An 18253-nucleotide genomic window follows, 5' to 3' on the forward strand; every position below is an offset into this window, starting at 1 on the left:
TCCCTGTAGTATGCTGTTTTTAAGTCCTTTGAGAATAGACCGAGGAGAGGGATAGCTGGGTCAAATGGTGGTTCTAGTCCCAATTTTTCAAGAAGTCTTCTTACTGCTTTCCATATTGGCTGCATCAATTTGCAGTCCCACCAACAGTGTATGAGTATACCTTTTTCCCCACATCCTTGCCAACACTGTTGTTTGTCTTTATAATAGCTGCCATTCTGACTGGAGTGAGATGATATCTTAGAGTAGTTTTGATTTGCATTTCTCTAATTGCTAGAGATTATGAGCATTTTTTCATATATTTGTTGATTGATTGTATATCCTCTTCTGAGAAGTGTCTGTTCAGGTCCTTGGCCCATTTATTGATTGGGTTATTTGTTTTTTTGGTGTTTAACTTTTTGAGTTCTTTATATACCCTAGAGATTAGTGCTGTGATTGTGAGGGGTAAAAATTTGCTCCCAAGATGTAGGCTCTCTATTCACAGATTGTCTCTTTTGCTGAGAAGAAACTTTTTAGTTTGAGTCCATCCCATTGATTGATTTTTTAATTTTAATTCTTGCACCCAAAGAGTTTTATTAAGGAAGTTGAGGCCTAATCCCACATGATGGAGGGAAAGGCCTACTTTTTCTTCTGATAGATGCAGGGTCTCTGGTTTTATTCCTAAGTCCTTGATCCATTTTGAATTGAGTTTTGTGCATGGTGAGAGACAGGGGTTTAATTTCATTTGTTGCATATGTATTTTCAGTTTTCCCAGCACCATTTATTGAAGAGGCTATATTTTCTCCAATGCATGTTTTGGCACCTTTGTATAAGATAAGATAGTTGTAATTTTGTGGGTTAGTCTCTGTATCCTCTGTTCTGTACCATTGGTTTACCAGTCTGGTTTGGTGCCAGTACCATGCTGTTTCTGTTAATATTGCTCTGTAGTATAGTTTAAGGTCTGTTATTGTGATGCCACCTGCTTCACTCTTCCTGCTAAGGATTGCTTTAGCTATTCTGGGTCTTTTATTTTTCCAGATGAATTTTATGATTGATTTTTCTATTTCTATGAGGAATGTCATTGGGATTTTGATCGGAATTTCATTAAATCTTTATAGTGCTTTTGGAAGTACGGTCATTTTGATAATATTAATCCTGCCTATCCAAGAGCAAGGTTAGATCTTTCCATCTTCTAAGGTCTTCTTTGACTTCTTTCTTTAGGATTCTGTAATTTTCATTATATAGATATTTCATCTCTTTGGTTAAGTTGATTCCCAAGTATTTTATTTGGGGGGCCTGCAGAGGTCTATGTAGGTGGATCTGGGCTGCCCAGCTTGACCTCCTGCAGTAGTCTGCTAGTAGGAAGGGGCGGTCCTGTGCCAAGGGCTAGCCTCTGGTGGGTGTCTGCCCTGCAGGTGCAGGGGTGGGCCCGGGCCTACAATGAGCCTGGATCCTGTGCCAGTCAGTTTTGATAATCAGCTTTGTAGTAAGTTTTGGGTTTTTTAAATATTTACGTTTTTAGTTGTAGTTGGACAAAATACCTTTATTTATTTATTTTTATGTGGTGCTGAGGATCGAACCCCGGGCCTCACATGCGCAAGGCTGAGCCACAACCCCAGCCCCATTTTGTAGTAAGTTTTGAAATCAGGAATCATGGATCCTCCTATTTTTTCAATTTTATATTGGCTATTCCTTAAAGTTCCATATGAATTCAAGGATGAGGTTTTACATTTCTTTTAAAAAGTCATTAAATTTTTGGTAAGATTTACATTGAATCTGTAGGCTTCTTCAAGGAGTATTGCCATTTTGACAATATTAATTCCAATGATCCATGAATATGGGATGTTTTCTCATTTATTTAGGTCTTATTTAGTTTCTGTCAGCAAATTTTATAGTTTTCATTGTGCAAATCTTTTGCCTTTTTGGCTAACTTTATTTTGGGGTATTTTAGTCTTCTGGATTCTATTGTAAAAATTGTTAATTTTCTTTTTAGATTGTCCATTGCTAATGTATTGAAATTCAACTGGTTTTTGTGTGTTGAGCTTGCCCCCTGAAACTTTGTTGAATTTGTTTAGTAGCTCAAGTAGTTTATATGTATATGTGCATGCCTGCGTGTGTGCATGTGTATTTTTGGATTGTCTATGTACATAGTCATTTGATCTGTAAATAAACATAGATTTATTTCTTCCTTTTCAACTCAGATGGTGTTTATTATTTATTTATTTATTTTAAATAAATGACAGCAGAATGCATTACAATTCTTATTACACATATACAGCACAATTTTTCATATCTCTGGTTGTATATAAAGTATGTTGACACCAATTTGTGTCTTCATACATGTACTTTGAATAATGATGTCTATCACATTCCACCAACTTTGCTAATCCCCTGTCCCCCCTCCCTTTACCTTCCACCCCTCTGCCCTATCTAGAATTCATCTATTCCTCCCATGTTCCCCCTCCCTACCCCACTATGAGTCAGCCTCCTTATATCAGAGAAAACATTTGGCATTTGTTTTCAATAATACAATCAATAATTTAGACTTAATTGACATATATAGAATATTTCAGTCTGCATCAAGTGGATACACTTTCTTCTCAGCAGCACATGGATCCTTCTCTAAAATGAACCATATGATATGCCACAAAGCAACTCTTAGCAAATACAAAAAGGTAGAGATACTACTATGCATTTTATCAGATCATAATGGAATGAAATTGGAAATCAACAAAAAAATAAAAATTTCTCCATCGTCTGGAGACTGAACAATATGCTACTGAATGAACAATGGGTTACAGAAGACATTAAGGAGATTAAAAAATTCTTAGAGGTAAATGAGAACATAGACACAACATCGAAATCTCTGGGAGACTATGAAAGTAGTACTAAGAAGAAAATTCATTGCATGGAGTTCATTCATTAAAAGAAGAAAAAGTCAACAAATATTTTATTTTATTTGCCTAATTCCTCTAGTTAGGACTTCCTTCCAGTACAGTGTTGAATACCAGTGGTAGAAGCAGGCATCTTTGTCTTATTCCTGACCTCAGGGGGGAAATTTTCAGTCTTTTACTATTCATTATGATGTTAGCTGTGGGTTAATCATAAATGCCTTATATCATATTAGGGAATTATCTTCTATTATAACTTGCTGAGATTTTTGATCACCAAAAGGTGTTAAATTTTGTCAACTGCCTTTTCTGCATCTTTTGAGATGATCATGTAGGACTTTTATTGTTGTTCTATTAATGTGATATATTACATTGATTAGTTTTCTTTTCTTTTTTTCCAAATAATGCCTTCATGTTGGTTTGCACATTGTAAGTCATGTACTTGTCAAGTACTTTTTTGCTTTTATTAGTGCATAATAAAATTTGGGTTCCTTTTGACATAATTATACATGCATGGAATTGAATTTACTCCATTTCAGTCCCCAGTGCTTCCCCCCCACACCCCCGGTTCTTTTCCTCTGCTCTACTGGCATACCTTCCATTTATTTATTTATTTGTTTATTCTTAATTGGTGATTTAAAGATATACATAAAGGTAGAATTCACTGTGGTGTATTTATACATGTACATAGCATAATTTTGTCATACTCATTGATTGATTTTCTTATGTTGAAACATCTTTGCATTCCTGGGATAAATCCCATTTGGTCATGATGCATGATCCTTTAAAAAATATATATATATATATATATGTGTGTATGTGTATGTGTGTATATATATATATATATATATATATATATATATATATATATATTTAGTTGTAGATGGACACAATATCTTTACTTTGTTTATTTTTTTAATGTGGTGCTGAGGATTGAACCTAGTGCCTCATGCAAGCAAAGCAAGCGCTCAACCACTGAGCTACAACCCCAGCCCATGCATGATCCTTTTAATGTGTGCTATAGTTTGTGTGTGGCCCCTTTGTTAGAGACATTGTATTGTATTTTCTGTCTAGTTCTATCTATTATTAAATTTGCAGTATAGAGGGCTAGGAGTGAAGCTCAGTGGTAGGGTGCTTACCTAGCATACCCAAGGTTCTGGGCTTGATCCCTAGCACTAAAAAGAGAAAAGAAATTTTGCAGTGCATTTTTCAAGGTCTGCAACTGTTATTGTAGAATTGTCCATTTCTCCCTTCAATTCTATCAATATTTGCTTAATGTGTTTTGGGATCTCTGTTGTTTGGTGTGTATATATTTATCTTCTTTTATGGTCATGCTTATTTTTTAAATGTAATTACTAATTGTACATGGTTATGGGGTACAGTGAGATAACTTGATATAAATGTGTAATGATCAAATTAGGTCAGTTAACTTTTCATTTCTGTTAACTTTTTTGTGTGTGGTACTGAGGATTGAACTCAGGATTTCTCACATATTAGGCAAGGACTCTACCTCTGAACCATACCTCTGGTCCATTTTATTGAATTTTATTTTGATATAGGATTTCCCTGTGTTGCCAAGGCTGGCCTCAAATTTGCAGTCTTCCTGCATCAGCCTCTTGAGTAGCTGGGATTACAAGCATGTACCACCACACCAAGTTATATTTTTTATGAACAGACAATAATCACATTTATGAGGTACAGTGTGATACTTAAGTGCATAAATACAGCATGTACTGATCAAATCAGAGTAATAAACATTTCCATCTCCTTGTCACTACTTTGTGTTTGGAGACTTCAAGCTCCTCTCTTCTAGCTATTTATATAATAGATTATTGTGCACTAGCTATAGTCACCCCACTGTGCTATCAAACACTAGAACTTATTACTCCTATATAAATATGTCACATTTGCTAAATGTCATCTGATGTCACTTTATGCCCCCCTCCCCAGCCTCTAGTAACCACTCTTCTATATTCAGATCAACTCTTTTAGCATCCATACATCAGAGAGAAGATGCAGCATTTGTCTTTCTACGTCTGGATTATTTCACTTAACATAATATCCTCTAGTTTCATCTATTTTACTATAAATGATAGGATGTCATTATTAATCATTCTATCTTATTGAAGATTTGGCCTTTTTCTTAGTGTAAAATATCCTTTTTCTCCTGTAATTTTTTTTTTTTGCTTAAAATCTACTTTGTCAAGTATTATTATAGTCAGCCTGCCCTTTTTTAGTTATATTTGCATGGAAGAGCTTTTTCCATCCTTCACTTTCAACCTACATGTGATTGGGGTATCAAGTGAGTCTCTTATAATTGGCACATACAGTTGGCCTTCAGTATTCTTGGGTTCCACACCCATGGATTCAATTAGCTGTAGATTGTGGACTATGTAGTTAGACCAGTGGTAGTTGTGTCTATTCTAAACATGTTCATGTCTTTTTTCTTATCATGATTCCCTAAATGATGCAGTATGCTAACCACTTACATAGGATTTATATTGTATTTATACATGATAAGTAACCTAGAGATAATTTAAATTTAAAGTATGGGAGAACAAACATAGGTTATATGCAAATACAGTTCTGTTTTATGTAAGGTATTTGAGCTTCCACATAGTTGGTATCTGTGGAGGGAAGGGTGTCCTGGAACCAGTCCCTAGTGGACACCACAGACAGTTGTTTCAGACAATTCAGTGGAGGGGCCAGTTTCCACCATCGTCTGTGAGTACGCTCTGCTTTTATTCCTATTCTAAAATTCTTGTGTTATGAGAAAGAGACAGTTTTCTGTGTTTAAGAAAACAGTATTGTTAAAAGTGTAACACAAAGGATGTGATCCAGCCCAGAACTAGGTTTAGCCCTATATTTATAAGCTCTACTGCTTTAATTGCAAATGTGTAAAGGCAAGAGTACCTCCACTTGAGGGAAGATGTATATCTTTTTCTTTCCTCACTGGAAAAATGTTTTCTGGTAAAGCAAAATTCATTTTTATTATAGTAATGGTTTCTAAAAATTAAAATATAAACAAAAAGATTGAAAAGAGGTGGAATCTTCTGCTAACCAGAAGTATTTTTATCTATTCACAGTCATTCCTACTCCATCCATAACCCTACAAAGACTATGTATCTCTTAGTTAATTAATCAATTAGTCATTTAATTCAATATTTACTGAGCACCTACTATGTGCCAGCTCTGCTTTTATGCCTGGGGATTCTGTGGTAGAACAAACAGACAAAAAAAAATTCATGCCTCATGGAACATGCATTCTAGTAAGGAAATAAGATTAAATAAGTACATAAATATGTTACATAGCTTAATGGTGCTAAGAAGAATAAACATGAAAAGTTGTATGAAATGTTTAGAGATGTTGAGATTTTATTTTGAATGGTCAAGAAGGTCTTCAAAGAGAAAGTGTCTTTTGAATAAAGATCCAAAAGAGATAGAAAAGCTGGCCATGCCAACACAGGAATAAAGTGTGTACTTGCACCTGGCAGAGGGGAAATCCAAATATAGCAGCAGTTTTGTGTGTTTAGGGACAGCATCTGGGCCTTGACAGGAGCTGGAGAAGGAGGAAGGGAAGGGAAGTAGAAGAGAGTAGATGAAATGAGAACACTAGTAGGAGCTGAGCTATGTCCCCCAGAACTTTGTAGGCCATTGTAAGGCAGGGCTTTTCCTTGGAGAAAAATTGGGGCCATTGAAGAGTATTGAGCCGAAGAACAGACAGGATCTGACTGTACAGGATTGCTCTTGATGCTGCTCGGAAAAGGATTTTAAGGTAACAAGGTCAGAGGCAATGAAGCCACTGCAGAGGCTACTGCAGAAATTGAGGCAAGGAATGATAAAGAGCAGAAGTGGGGAAGGGGGTTGAATTCTGGGAGTGTTTAAAGGTAGAGGCAATAGGATTTGCTGAGGTCTAAACTTGGGCTGTGAAAGAGAGAGGAAAGCCAAGAATAACCCTGTATGATTCAAAGAATAGAACTGAATGAATTGAGGTGAGAAAGACTGTGGGATGACCTATTTTTGAAAGAATATGAATAGCCCGGTTTGGCCAGGTCAGTTTTGAGATGAAACATGTGGGTATGTCAAGCAGGCAACTGGATAATTGGAAACGGAGCTTAAGGCAAGGTGCAGGCTGGTTGTACAAATATAGAAGTCTTCAGCATGAAGTTGGATCCTAATTCAGGGCTGAGTTAGGTCGCCTAAGGAGTGTTACTGGAAAAGAGTCCACAGTCTGAGCCCCATAAGGGCTAGGGAGAGGAGAAAGAATCAGTTTAAAAGACTGACAAGGAACAACTGGAAAGGTAGGAGAAAAAGCAGCCAGCATGATGCTCTGAAAGCCCACAAGAAGGTTGTCCAAGGATATAAGAGTACCTCTTAGCATTCTTGCATTACACATAACGTTTCACCCATTTGTTTCCTGACTAGTGCTGAGCCTTCCCCTTCAGCTAGAAAAATGGCAGTGTTCAAGAAGTTAAAACTTCTTCTCTGGAAGAATTTCATCTTAAAGGTAGGTATAGTTATTCATGGTGGGATGTAGGTTCTTGGGAGTGACTGAATGTTTATGTGAAATTGGTTGCTAATAATGGGTTAAAGAAACAGTAAGAACTTTGCTTGTAAAGGGGCACTATTCTGCAAATAAGTCATGTTTCCATGGTAATTCTGTTAACCCTCATTATGAAAGATGATATCATTGTCTGATTTCCAACCAGTGGTGTTGTAGAAAAGTTAATAGAGGGGCTGGGGCTCAGTGATGGAGCACTTGCCTAGCATGTGCAAGGCACTGAGTTCGATCCTCAGCACCACATAAAAATAAATAAAATAAAGGTATTGTGTACAACTACAACTAAAAAAGATATTTAAAAAAGAAAAGTTAATAGAGATGTTTCTATTAAACTATTATTCTCCCCACCCCATTTGTTATATAGGGAGATAGAAGAAAGGATTTTTTTTTTTGGTACCAGGGATTGAACCCAAGGACCACATCCCCAGCCCTTTTTTATATTTTACTTAGAGACAGGGTTTTGATGAATTGCTTAGGGCCTTACTAATTTCTGATGCTGGTTTTGAACTCTTGATTCTTCTGCTTCAGCCTCCAGAGCCACTGGGATTATAGGATGCGAAATGGAAGAACATTCTCCTCAATAGAGACTTAGAGTCTGATTTTGAGTTAACCTGTAACTTTTGTTTTTATTTTAGAAGCGGAGGATTCTGATGACAGTGCTTGAAATCTTGATGCCATTACTATTTTCTGCAGTTGTATTGTATCTTCGTTTTAATAGTGTCCCAAGAAAAAGAGCTGCTACTAATTACAGTGCAATTGATGTCAGTTCGCTGCCAGACTTCTTCCATCAGTTTCCTGTGAAAAATAAATTTCAACTAGTTTATATCCCTTCCAAGAGTGAGACTTTGAAGGCTCTCACTGAAATGGTGGAAGATACTTTCGATGTTGAGTTTGAAGGTTAGACTTAAGGTGGGGAAAGGATAGGGAAGGTATTTTCACATAGTATGAAACTGTTTTCTGAGAGTTCTGCTTATAGAAGTAATTCCAAATCTGAGGTTTTCAAATTCTAAAGAGCCCACGCAGGTGGTAGTTGGAGGAAAACTATCCATGATACATTTTTATTATTTCAAAAAACACACTAGAGACATATATTTATATCATGAGGCTTCAAGGGTAATCAAAATGTTAAATGTTAATAAGTATTTTTAACTATCATGACCCTATTATTTCATGTTAATCAGAAGATCTGATTGCCAGTTATTACATGTCTCTAATAAAGAATGGAAACCATTCAGAGACTCTGACAGGTTCTGTGCTTCTCTTGTTCCATTCTACTTCAGTCTCCCAGGGAGGAAGAAAGGTCCTCAAAAGGTCATAAGATTGTACTCCCGCAGTCCTGGCTATTTGGGAGGCTGAGTCGGGAGGATTGCTGGAGTCCAAGCCTGGTCAACATGGTGAGACTCCATCTGGAAAAAAAAGATTCAGCTCATGTCCTTCCAATTGCACCAAGAGTGAACCAGATTCTCCAGGCTGCCTCTGCCTTCCTCTCCAGCCTCCTCCAAGCCCACTCTCCCTGTGCTATCATATCCTGCACATGCAGGTGGCTTTTCACCAGCTCTTCCCTCTGGCAAAAAACAAAACAAAACAAACAAACAACAACAACAACAACAAAAAAAAAAACTGTGCTCCAGCCCTTCTGGGGAGCTATTCTCTCTTAGCTTCAGGTTTTAGCTGAAATGATGCTTATGAAGGTAGCTAAGCAGATTTTCAGTTTCTCGCCTCTGCTTCATTCCCCTTGACGGATTTCTATAGCAAATAGCAAGGTCCTGAGGAAGTAAGTAGTTAAGTATTGAAGATTCCAAAGTCAGCAAGCCAGCTAGAGCACATTGAGAGAGTGGCTTGGGCTGAGGTTTAAGAAGTTGGTAGGAGCCCCGTAATTCTGAGTCTTGCAGACCATGTTGTACGTGCAAAAGGCAGCCATCTATGGGGTTTTAAGAAAACATATAGTTTGTTTTAAAATATTTAAATTTAAAATTTTTTAAGTTTGAAAGTTCTATGATATAATTTGATTTAAAAGATCTGATAGCTTGAACTAGGGAGATGGAGATACATAGTTGAATTCAAGATACATTTTGGAATTAGAAGGGATCAGTCAGAAGCCTTCTTGCCTTTTTTGGACCTTCCTCAGTCAGTACCTTACCCCTTTAGAGAAGTGTTTCCATCTGTATGGATTTCCCCCTCACTCCCAAACAAGCCTCAGTCACCTCCACTTCAGAAGGAAACATTTCCTGTATTCTTTCCCCTTTAAGATCCTTCTTCAGGCAATTTATGTTTGTCTGATAAATATCTTGGAAATTATTTCTATTTTATTTCTTCCCACCCACTTAGTAACATAATCTCTGTTTTGCCCTCAGTACTAGAGTGATATCTGCTAAGAAAATGTGATCAGGTGCCGCAGTCCGGCTGCAGCAAAATAACCGGGGGGGTGACGAACAACTTGTGTAGATTGATACAGCAGGAGTGGAAGCCGTTTATTGCAGGACAGGAGCAGTATTTATACATTCCACACAGCTTATCTAATTAGCATAAACTAGATACATCAGTCAACCAATAAGGAATCTCCACACTTAATGGCTTGCTTTTGTTACTTCTCAAACCACACCCTCTGGCATTTTGCCAGGCACCATCCAGACTTGTTTATGAATTCTAACATTCCCCTGGCAAAATGCCAGGTGTTATTTTGACTTGTTTACAGACTCTGACATTTTCCCCCTTTTGTTATAATTTAAATAACGACCATAGTGGTTTTTACATAAACACCATAAATAATCTGCTATAAGCAGAAGGGGAGAATACAAAATGTCACAATACCAAGCCACTTGATGGCTCCATGCAAGAAGCCCTTGGAAAAATTATACCAGCAATGACACCATTTGTAAAGATATCGAGTTACAATTTGTTGTAGATTACAGTTTGTTGTCTCAGTCCAGGTAAAGCAGTGTCTCAATAGATTAACTCACAGTCCAGGTAAATCACAGTCCAGGTAAGTTCTGCAGGCAGCTAGCTTGATCCGAAGTCTCGTCCGGTTCTCAGCAACACTGGAAATTCTTCCACCTTGGTCTTTACCGGCACTGGGATGAAGGCAGGAACTCCGGATGGCTAAAGAAAATCCTATAGCATTCAACTAAGAAAACAACCTTTTAAACAATTTAGTACATTATCTCAAGGTTTTTTACATTTGAAATAAGCCTTAATGGTGCTCATTACTCATCAGCTTCCAGGTGTGGGAGAACCATTGTAGCTTAGTTATTGGCATTGAAAAGACCAAACATCAGGGACACCAGTAGTGTCTTCTGCTGGCTGTAGTGCCTGGGCAGCCCCAGATGGCCCTGGGGAGTGTCCTGGACTCAAACTGCTACTGGGCACAGGGAGCAAGAGCCTGTGAGACTGTGCCTCCAGGTCAGGTCTAGATTTGGGCTCGTGGCAGTGGAAGAGCCAGCTCCCTGGCCAGGAGGCAGGGAAGGGCCAGTCGCCTCCGCCTCTTGGAAAATCCTTGCTGCGCTGTGACTGGCTTGCACACTCGGCAGCCGCCTCTCCGCTTCACGCACACTCCGGTAACAAAAAGTATTTAGTAATAGCCTTTTGCTGCAACTTTTTTCCTGATAATCCTTCCTCCTCTGAGAATCTTTCTTCTTCTGAACTTTCTGTTTCTTTCTGACTAGAGTTCCTGGGCTTCCATCAACACATGCCCTAACTATTCTTGGTTCCACTGGGGTGCCTTCTTCCCTTAGTAATTTACTTCTCACCCCTTCCATATATTCATCACAAAGACAATACAATACACTGAGACAAAACAAGACACAAACATACTGCATCAATCTTCTCCATTTTCTCGAAATGGCCATTTTTCCTCTCGCCCTATCTGCCTAGGGACGAGCAGATTTGCTCCCGTCCTATCTATGGACGGGCAGCTTTTTTTTTCCGTCACTTACCCCCGAGTGTCCCGGGGCTCCCCGTAACGGGCCACCATCTGCCGCAGTCCGGCTGCAGCAAAATAACCGGGGGGGTGACGAACAACTTGTGTAGATTGATACAGCAGGAGTGGAAGCCGTTTATTGCAGGACAGGAGCAGTATTTATACATTCCACACAGCTTATCTAATTAGCATAAACTAGATACATCAGTCAACCAATAAGGAATCTCCACACTTAATGGCTCGCTTTTGCTACTTCTCAAACCACTCCCTCTGGCATTTTGCCAGGCACCATCCAGACTTGTACGAACTCTCACATTCCCCTGGCAAAATGCCAGGTGTTATTTTGACTTGTTTACAGACTCTGACAATCAGGGTCTTGCTAGTTGCCAAATCCAGGACTTCCTTTCCAGTCTTCATTCTCTGTGTCTTTGCTATACAACAGGGTAGTGTCCAAATACTTCTTCCTTGAAATCCTCTTCTCCTTTGCTGTCTTTTGTTTCTGCTTTCCTGATATCTTTGCTTCCCTCTGTTTTACTCACTTCTTGTTCCCCAAACACTGCCTTCCTTTCTCACTGTTCTCTTTAGCACAAATGTGATACATGAAACTGTATGGTATTAATTAAAGTTAGGTGCCTAATCCCAAGTCCTACTTCCCAGAATTCTTTTACAAATTGGAATGTACTTTTCTGGGATTTAAAAAAATCTTCAATACATTGAAACTTACAGTAAATACAGGAACTCCTTTGTACTGGAAATTTTACACAATATAAAAGACAAAAGATAAAAATAACTTTTCCTTTTTATTCCATATCCTAATAAAATTCTTCACCCTAGAGTAATGACAAATAACAGTTTGATGATCTTTTCCAGTGTGTGGTGGACATCAGTTTTGGTTTTCTTCCTGTAGCCTGTTTCTCTGAGAGTCTGAACCCCTCCCGCTCTCAGCTCATGTATTTTCATTGCTGTTGACTGCACTCTGGGCTTGGGATAGATCATGTAACCAATGCCTAAACCAATCTGCACTTTGCAGTCCCTTGCATGGATATTCTGTCATGGAGGCATGCTTAGTGGGAATCAAGGAAATGTGAGATTTTTTTCCTGGAAATTTCTGAAAAAGAGGTTATTGCCATTCTCTCTGGTAATATAGCGGACTAGCTCATTTGGATCATCCCTCCAGTGAAATGTAAATGCTGGATGAAAACTAAAAATATGTTCTTGGAAGCATTAAAGAACTAAATAGTCAGGAATTATCTAGCAAAAAAAATATATAAGTATTTTATCTTTTAATCCAAGGGATGATTACTTAGGTATTAATTTTATAACTATTTATTAAACTGAGCATTTTGTTTTGGATACCTTCATATGTATCTGATAATTTTTACAATTTAACTGTGTATATGTGTGTGTGTTTAAAAAGAAACCTAAGCCAGGTGTGGTGGCACATACCTGTAGTCCCAGCTACTGGGAGGCTGAGGTGGAGGAATTGTAATAAATAATAAATAAATATAACCTAAATAAGGCTAAAGAAACAAAACAGAAACTGTGCCTATCTGTCCATATTTGAAATAAATAAATTTACTCCTTATATCTTGGTGGACATCCTTCTTACACTTTTTTAAAAAATATTTTTTAGTTGTCGATAGATCTTTATTTTTTTTATTTATACGTGGTGCTAAGAATTGAACCCAGTGCCTCACACATACCACGCAAGGGTACTACCACTGAGCCCCAACTTTTTCTAACCATGTAAATACCTAAAAATTGGATCCTATTGTAGGAACAGTTTTGTTGTCTGACTTTTATCACCATATTGTAAATGTATTTCCAGCTTGTTAGATAATTTCCTACATAAAAATATCTAGATGAAAGAAAGAACCCAAAGAGGCCCTAAATTGCTTTTGATGAAACATGCATCGTACTAGAGGAAATTGAACTAGTTTTCATAGCCTTGTAAGGCACAGAGCGAAATAAGAAGTTAAGGCTCATTCAAGGTGGAGTGTCAAATAGGAGACTATCTCTCCATAAAGCTGGAACCCAAATTGCCTACATCTTTAATGTAAAGTAGAAGTAAATATATATCACTCCTACCCCTGAGGATCTGCAGGAATGTTGCCTTGGAATTGAGCACAACAAGGAGAGCTCAACCCTGAGACTTGTAGCTCAAATTCAAGGAGAGACACAAGGCAGTTGTGGGGAGAAAAGAATAGGGGGGGAAAAGGAATGAAAGTGAAAAAAAAAAAAGAAAAATGAAAACCCCTCACACTATGAAGTGGGATTCAAGACTGAGAGACGCAGTGTAAGTCTTCTTTGGAGGATATACCATCATTCTGTATCTCAAAGAAGACACTCCCCCACCCCACACACAAATATTTTAATGTCAGTGAGCAAATGTGCCAGGAAATGATACCAAGGGTGACAAACAGTATTAACAACAGAGAGCAAAAACAGAAATAGAGGGGGTGGGGTTGTGGCTCATCGGTAGAGTGCTTGCCTTGCATGGGTGAGGCATTGGGTTGAATCCTCAGCACCACATAAATGAATGAATGAATGAATAAATACATAAATAAATAAAATAAAGATTAAAAAAACAGAACTAGAAGATTCAGATAATGGAATTATTAGTCTCAAATTACAAAATCACTACTTAGTTCAAAAAATAAAAGAACATATTTGTAGGTAGTATGTCACTATAGTCACTTAGCCAATTGAACTTGGGAGGGGGCAAACATTTCTAGAAAAGAAAAATAAAATAACCAACATGTAAAACTTGGGTTATAAACAAGATATGAAAGGATGAAATGGAACTTAAACTTCCTACAAAAATAAAGATCATTCTTTTAACAACAACAACAACAAACCCATCAGGCTTTACCCAGGTCTCAAGTTACTCACAGGACATAATTCTCTCTCTCCCTTCCTTAGCATGAAGTCCCAGGACAGTTGCTAGCAGTTCTTGGGATTGTAGACTTCCAGTTCATGTTCTGACCTGATTAATCAGATTTTTTTTTAGAACTAAATCAAACAGATTTTATTAAATTTTGTTAGAATGAGGAAAACAAATGATATAAAATAAGTCTTAAGAAATGCTCTTTTGTACTACTATCTCAAACTATTTTTCAGTGTTTTACAAAATGCTCACATGGCAAATGCGAAAAGCTTCAATACTCTTGTAACTGTTGCTGCAATAAATGCAACATTAACAAACATACAAATTTCTTCTGTGTCAATTTTAAAAGTTGAATTACTGAATCACATACTAATTTTTATGTTACTCATACATATTTTATTCATTCACATTTAACGAGATCATTGCCAATACATACATTATTTTCCTTAACTTTATTTTTACATTAAGTCAATGTCTGTCATGCAGCCATCCAAAACCTTACAATAAAATTACACAGGTTTGTAGTCTAATTTAGATTCTAGCTTCTTAGAATCAGTCACTTTTCTGACTGCTTTCATGAAGTCTTCTTGAACTACAAAATCATGATCAGCACAAATTGCAAACATACCTTTTTCAGTGCAAACATTTCTCAGGTGATTAATCAGATTCTTGTCTGATGTCTCTTGTCTTCCCACCTTCTGTCTTTTAATTTCTTTGCTCCTATATTTGCAAAATGAATGAGTGAATGGAGAAGTAAACTGATATTTTATATCTCCTTAGGTAGAGAGGGGGAAGTAGATAGCATTTGCCTGCACACCCAGCTGCTCTCTAATTGGATTTTTTTTCTCTATAGTTCTAGGCTTTTCTTCCATGTCTGTGTTTGAAAGTTACAAAATTAATGATCCCAAAGCTTTCTACATATTGGTAGGAATTGTTTTTGACCATAACTTCAATGACAGCAGGGAACCTTTGCCACTTGGGGTAAGAAAATCTTTTCTGTAACAAACTTCTTTTACAACTTTACCTTGAGCCTAAGTAGCTTATTTGCTCCTCTGCTTTCCTCTGTGGTAGCTTTGCCATCTTATTTCCAGAGTTGATGAGAGAATGCTTTTGTGTTTCATGTCTTACCACTGGTCTTTGAAGTCCCTTTGGCTTTTAGATTCTTTAAAAGAGAATTTATTCTGAGCAAACTTCTGTCCTGACAATGCTGGATGACATGTATTTAACTGCTTAATTATAGAAGTGGGCTCCAAACCAGGGTACATAAAGCCCAGTCCTACCTCTGCACCTTATTAGTGGTGCAAACTCAGGAAAGTTATGAAATGGTGTCTGCAATGTCTAACATTTTAGGGCCCCAGTGTCCTTACTGGTGTAGTGAGGTTATTATTAGTGCCTAACATACAGGGTTGTTGTGAGAATGAAATAGATTTATGTCTGTTAAGCACTTAGAACAGAGCCTGTAATAGGAGTTTTCCAGAGAGGATTAGTTATTTTGCCATTATTACTAATCTCACTTCAGGTATGATAGGTTTCTGTGTGTGTTTAAGGGAAAAAAACAGGTAAACATTTGAATATTTAATGTTTTAGAATGAGAAAATTACTCATGTACAGTTTTTGTGCTCTATGATCTGATGATTAATTGTTAGAACTTGTGTGGGGTTAATAAAAAAACCGGGAATACTTTGTAGGCACTTCACTCATCAATGCCAGGCACATTGCAGACACCATTTCATGTAAGCCTACAGCAGTCTTCAAAATAGGAACTGATAATAGCATCCCCATTTTATTGATGGGGAAACTGAAGCATAAAGAAACTTGTCCAGGGTAGTATAGTTCTTCTATAGGAGATTTTGAGTTTAGGTCCAGTGGCCTGGGTTCAGAGTATTCAGTATCCTATTATTTTTCCCCAGTTTGGTTCCAGGGATAATTTGCAGAGAATGCAGGGAAGACCTGCATGAGAGAATGCTATGTGGTCAGTTCCAGGACTGACATCAACCAGTGTGGGCCTTTCCTCCAGTCACAGCTGATGTCAAGCACAGTGCTTTGTTTTGCCACTGCTGAATTTCACCATCTTGTGACCAAATTTGTTTTCTCTTTATACTCTGTAGGTGAAGTATAACTTGCGCTTCAGTTATATTCGGAGGAACTTTTTGCATCAATGAAGCATGCGTTTCTTCAAGAGGACTCCGAAGGCTGGTGCACATCCTTTCTTTATCCTCCTAACCTAAGCTATGAACCCAGGGAATTTGCATTTACTGATGGCGGAATCCCTGGTGAGGAAATCCAGAAGCTGTGTGAACTACCATGAGCATACCCACTCTTGTCCTATGGCTCATATTTGGTTATTTTATTTTTTAAAATTTGTTATACATGACAATAGAATGCATTTTGACATATTGTACGCAAATGGAGCATAGCTTCTCCTTCCTCCAGCTGTACATGGTGCAGAGTCACTCCAGTAGTGTAATCACACATGTACATGGGGTAATAATGTCTGTTTCCTTCTACTGTTCTTCCCATCCCTGCAGCCCCACCCCTCCTCTCATTCCCCTCTACACAAACCAAAGTTCCTTCATTCTTTCCTCTCCCCCTACCCCACTATGGATCAGCATCCGCTGATCAGAGAAAACATTCAGCTTTTGGTTTTTTGGGATTGGCTTATTTCACTTAGCCTGATGTTCTCTAGTTCCATCCATTTACTTCCAAATGCCATAATTTCATTCTTCTTTAAGGCTAAGTAATATTCCATTTATATATGTACCACATTTTCTTTATCCATTCATCTGTTGAAGGGCATCTAGGTTAGTACCATAGTTTAGCTATTGTGAATTGAGCTGCTATAAACATTAATGTGGATGTGTCACTGTAGTATGCTAATTTTAAGTCCTTTAGGTATAGACCGAGGAGAGGGATAGCTGGGTCAAATGTGGTTCCATTCCAAGTTTTCTGAGGTATCTCCATACTGCTTTCCATTGTGGTTGCATTAATTTGCAGTCCCACCAGCAATGTATGAGTGTACCTTTTCCCCCACATCCTCGCCAACACTTATTATTGCTTGTATTTTTGATAATTGCCATTCTGACTGGGGTGAGAGGAACTCTTAGAGTAGTTTTGGTTTGCATTTCTCTAATTGCAAGAGATCATGGACATTTTTTATATATTTATTGATTGGTTGTATTTCTTCTTCTGTGAAATGTCTGGTCAGTTCCTTAGCCCATTTATTGATTGGGTTATTTGGTTTTTTGGTATTAAGTTTTTTGAGTTCTTTATATATCCTGGAGATTAGTGCTCTATCTGAGGGGTGTGTGGTAAAGATTTTTTTTCCCATTCTTTAGACTCTCTCATCATGTTATTGATGGCTTCCTTTGCTGAGAAGAAACTTTTTAGTTTGAATCCATCCAATTTATTTATTTTTTAATTTTACTTCTTGTGCTTCAGAGACTTGTTAAGAAAGTCAGGTCCTAAGGTGACTTAATGAAGATTTGGGCCTACTTTCTTTCTTTCTTTCTTTTTTTTTTTTGAGAGAGAGAGAGAGAGAGAATTTTTTTAATATTTATTTTTTAGGTTTTGGTGGACACAACATCTTTATTTTATTTTTATGTAATGCTAAGGATCGAACCCAGCACCCCGCGCATGCCAGGCAAGTACGCTACCGCTTGAGCCACATCCCCAGCCCCAGCCTACTATTTTTCTATTAGGCAGATGCAGGGTCTCTGCTCTAGTGTCTAAGTGTCTAGTGTCTTTGATCCACTTTGAGTTGATTTTTGTGCAGGGTGAGAGATAGAGGTTTAATTTCATTTTGCTACATATGGATTTCCAGTTTTTCCAGCACCATTTGTTGAACAGTTATCTTTTCTCTGATGTATGTTTTTGGTGCCTTTGTCTAGTATGAGATAACTGTATTTTTGTGGGTTCGTCTCTGTGTCTTCTATTTTGTGCCATTGCTCTACATGTCTATTTTGATACCAAAACCATGCTGTTTTTGTTGCTATAGCTCTGTAGTATAGTTTAAGGTCTGGTAT

General features: G+C 37.7%; 1 protein-coding gene across 1 annotated transcript in view; it reads left to right on the forward strand.

Annotated features, from left to right (window-relative positions):
* The first annotated feature begins 3768 nt into the window (after nt 1-3768).
* LOC124093581 (ATP-binding cassette sub-family A member 17-like) overlaps nt 3769-18253 on the forward strand; it is a 93097-nt gene continuing 78612 nt past the window's right edge. Inside the window, 5 exon segments of the mRNA XM_058580032.1 lie at nt 3769-7374; nt 8064-8325; nt 15085-15212; nt 16340-16376; nt 16379-16504. Coding sequence (XP_058436015.1) covers nt 7321-7374; nt 8064-8325; nt 15085-15212; nt 16340-16376; nt 16379-16504 — 607 coding nt within the window. The 5' untranslated portion in view covers nt 3769-7320.

This window comes from Marmota monax, unplaced genomic scaffold (genome assembly GCF_021218885.2).
Source record: "Marmota monax isolate L192 unplaced genomic scaffold, Marmota_monax_Labrador192_F-V1.1 WCK01_AAM20220418_F8-fsc00035, whole genome shotgun sequence".
Classification (NCBI taxonomy): Eukaryota; Metazoa; Chordata; class Mammalia; order Rodentia; family Sciuridae; genus Marmota; species Marmota monax.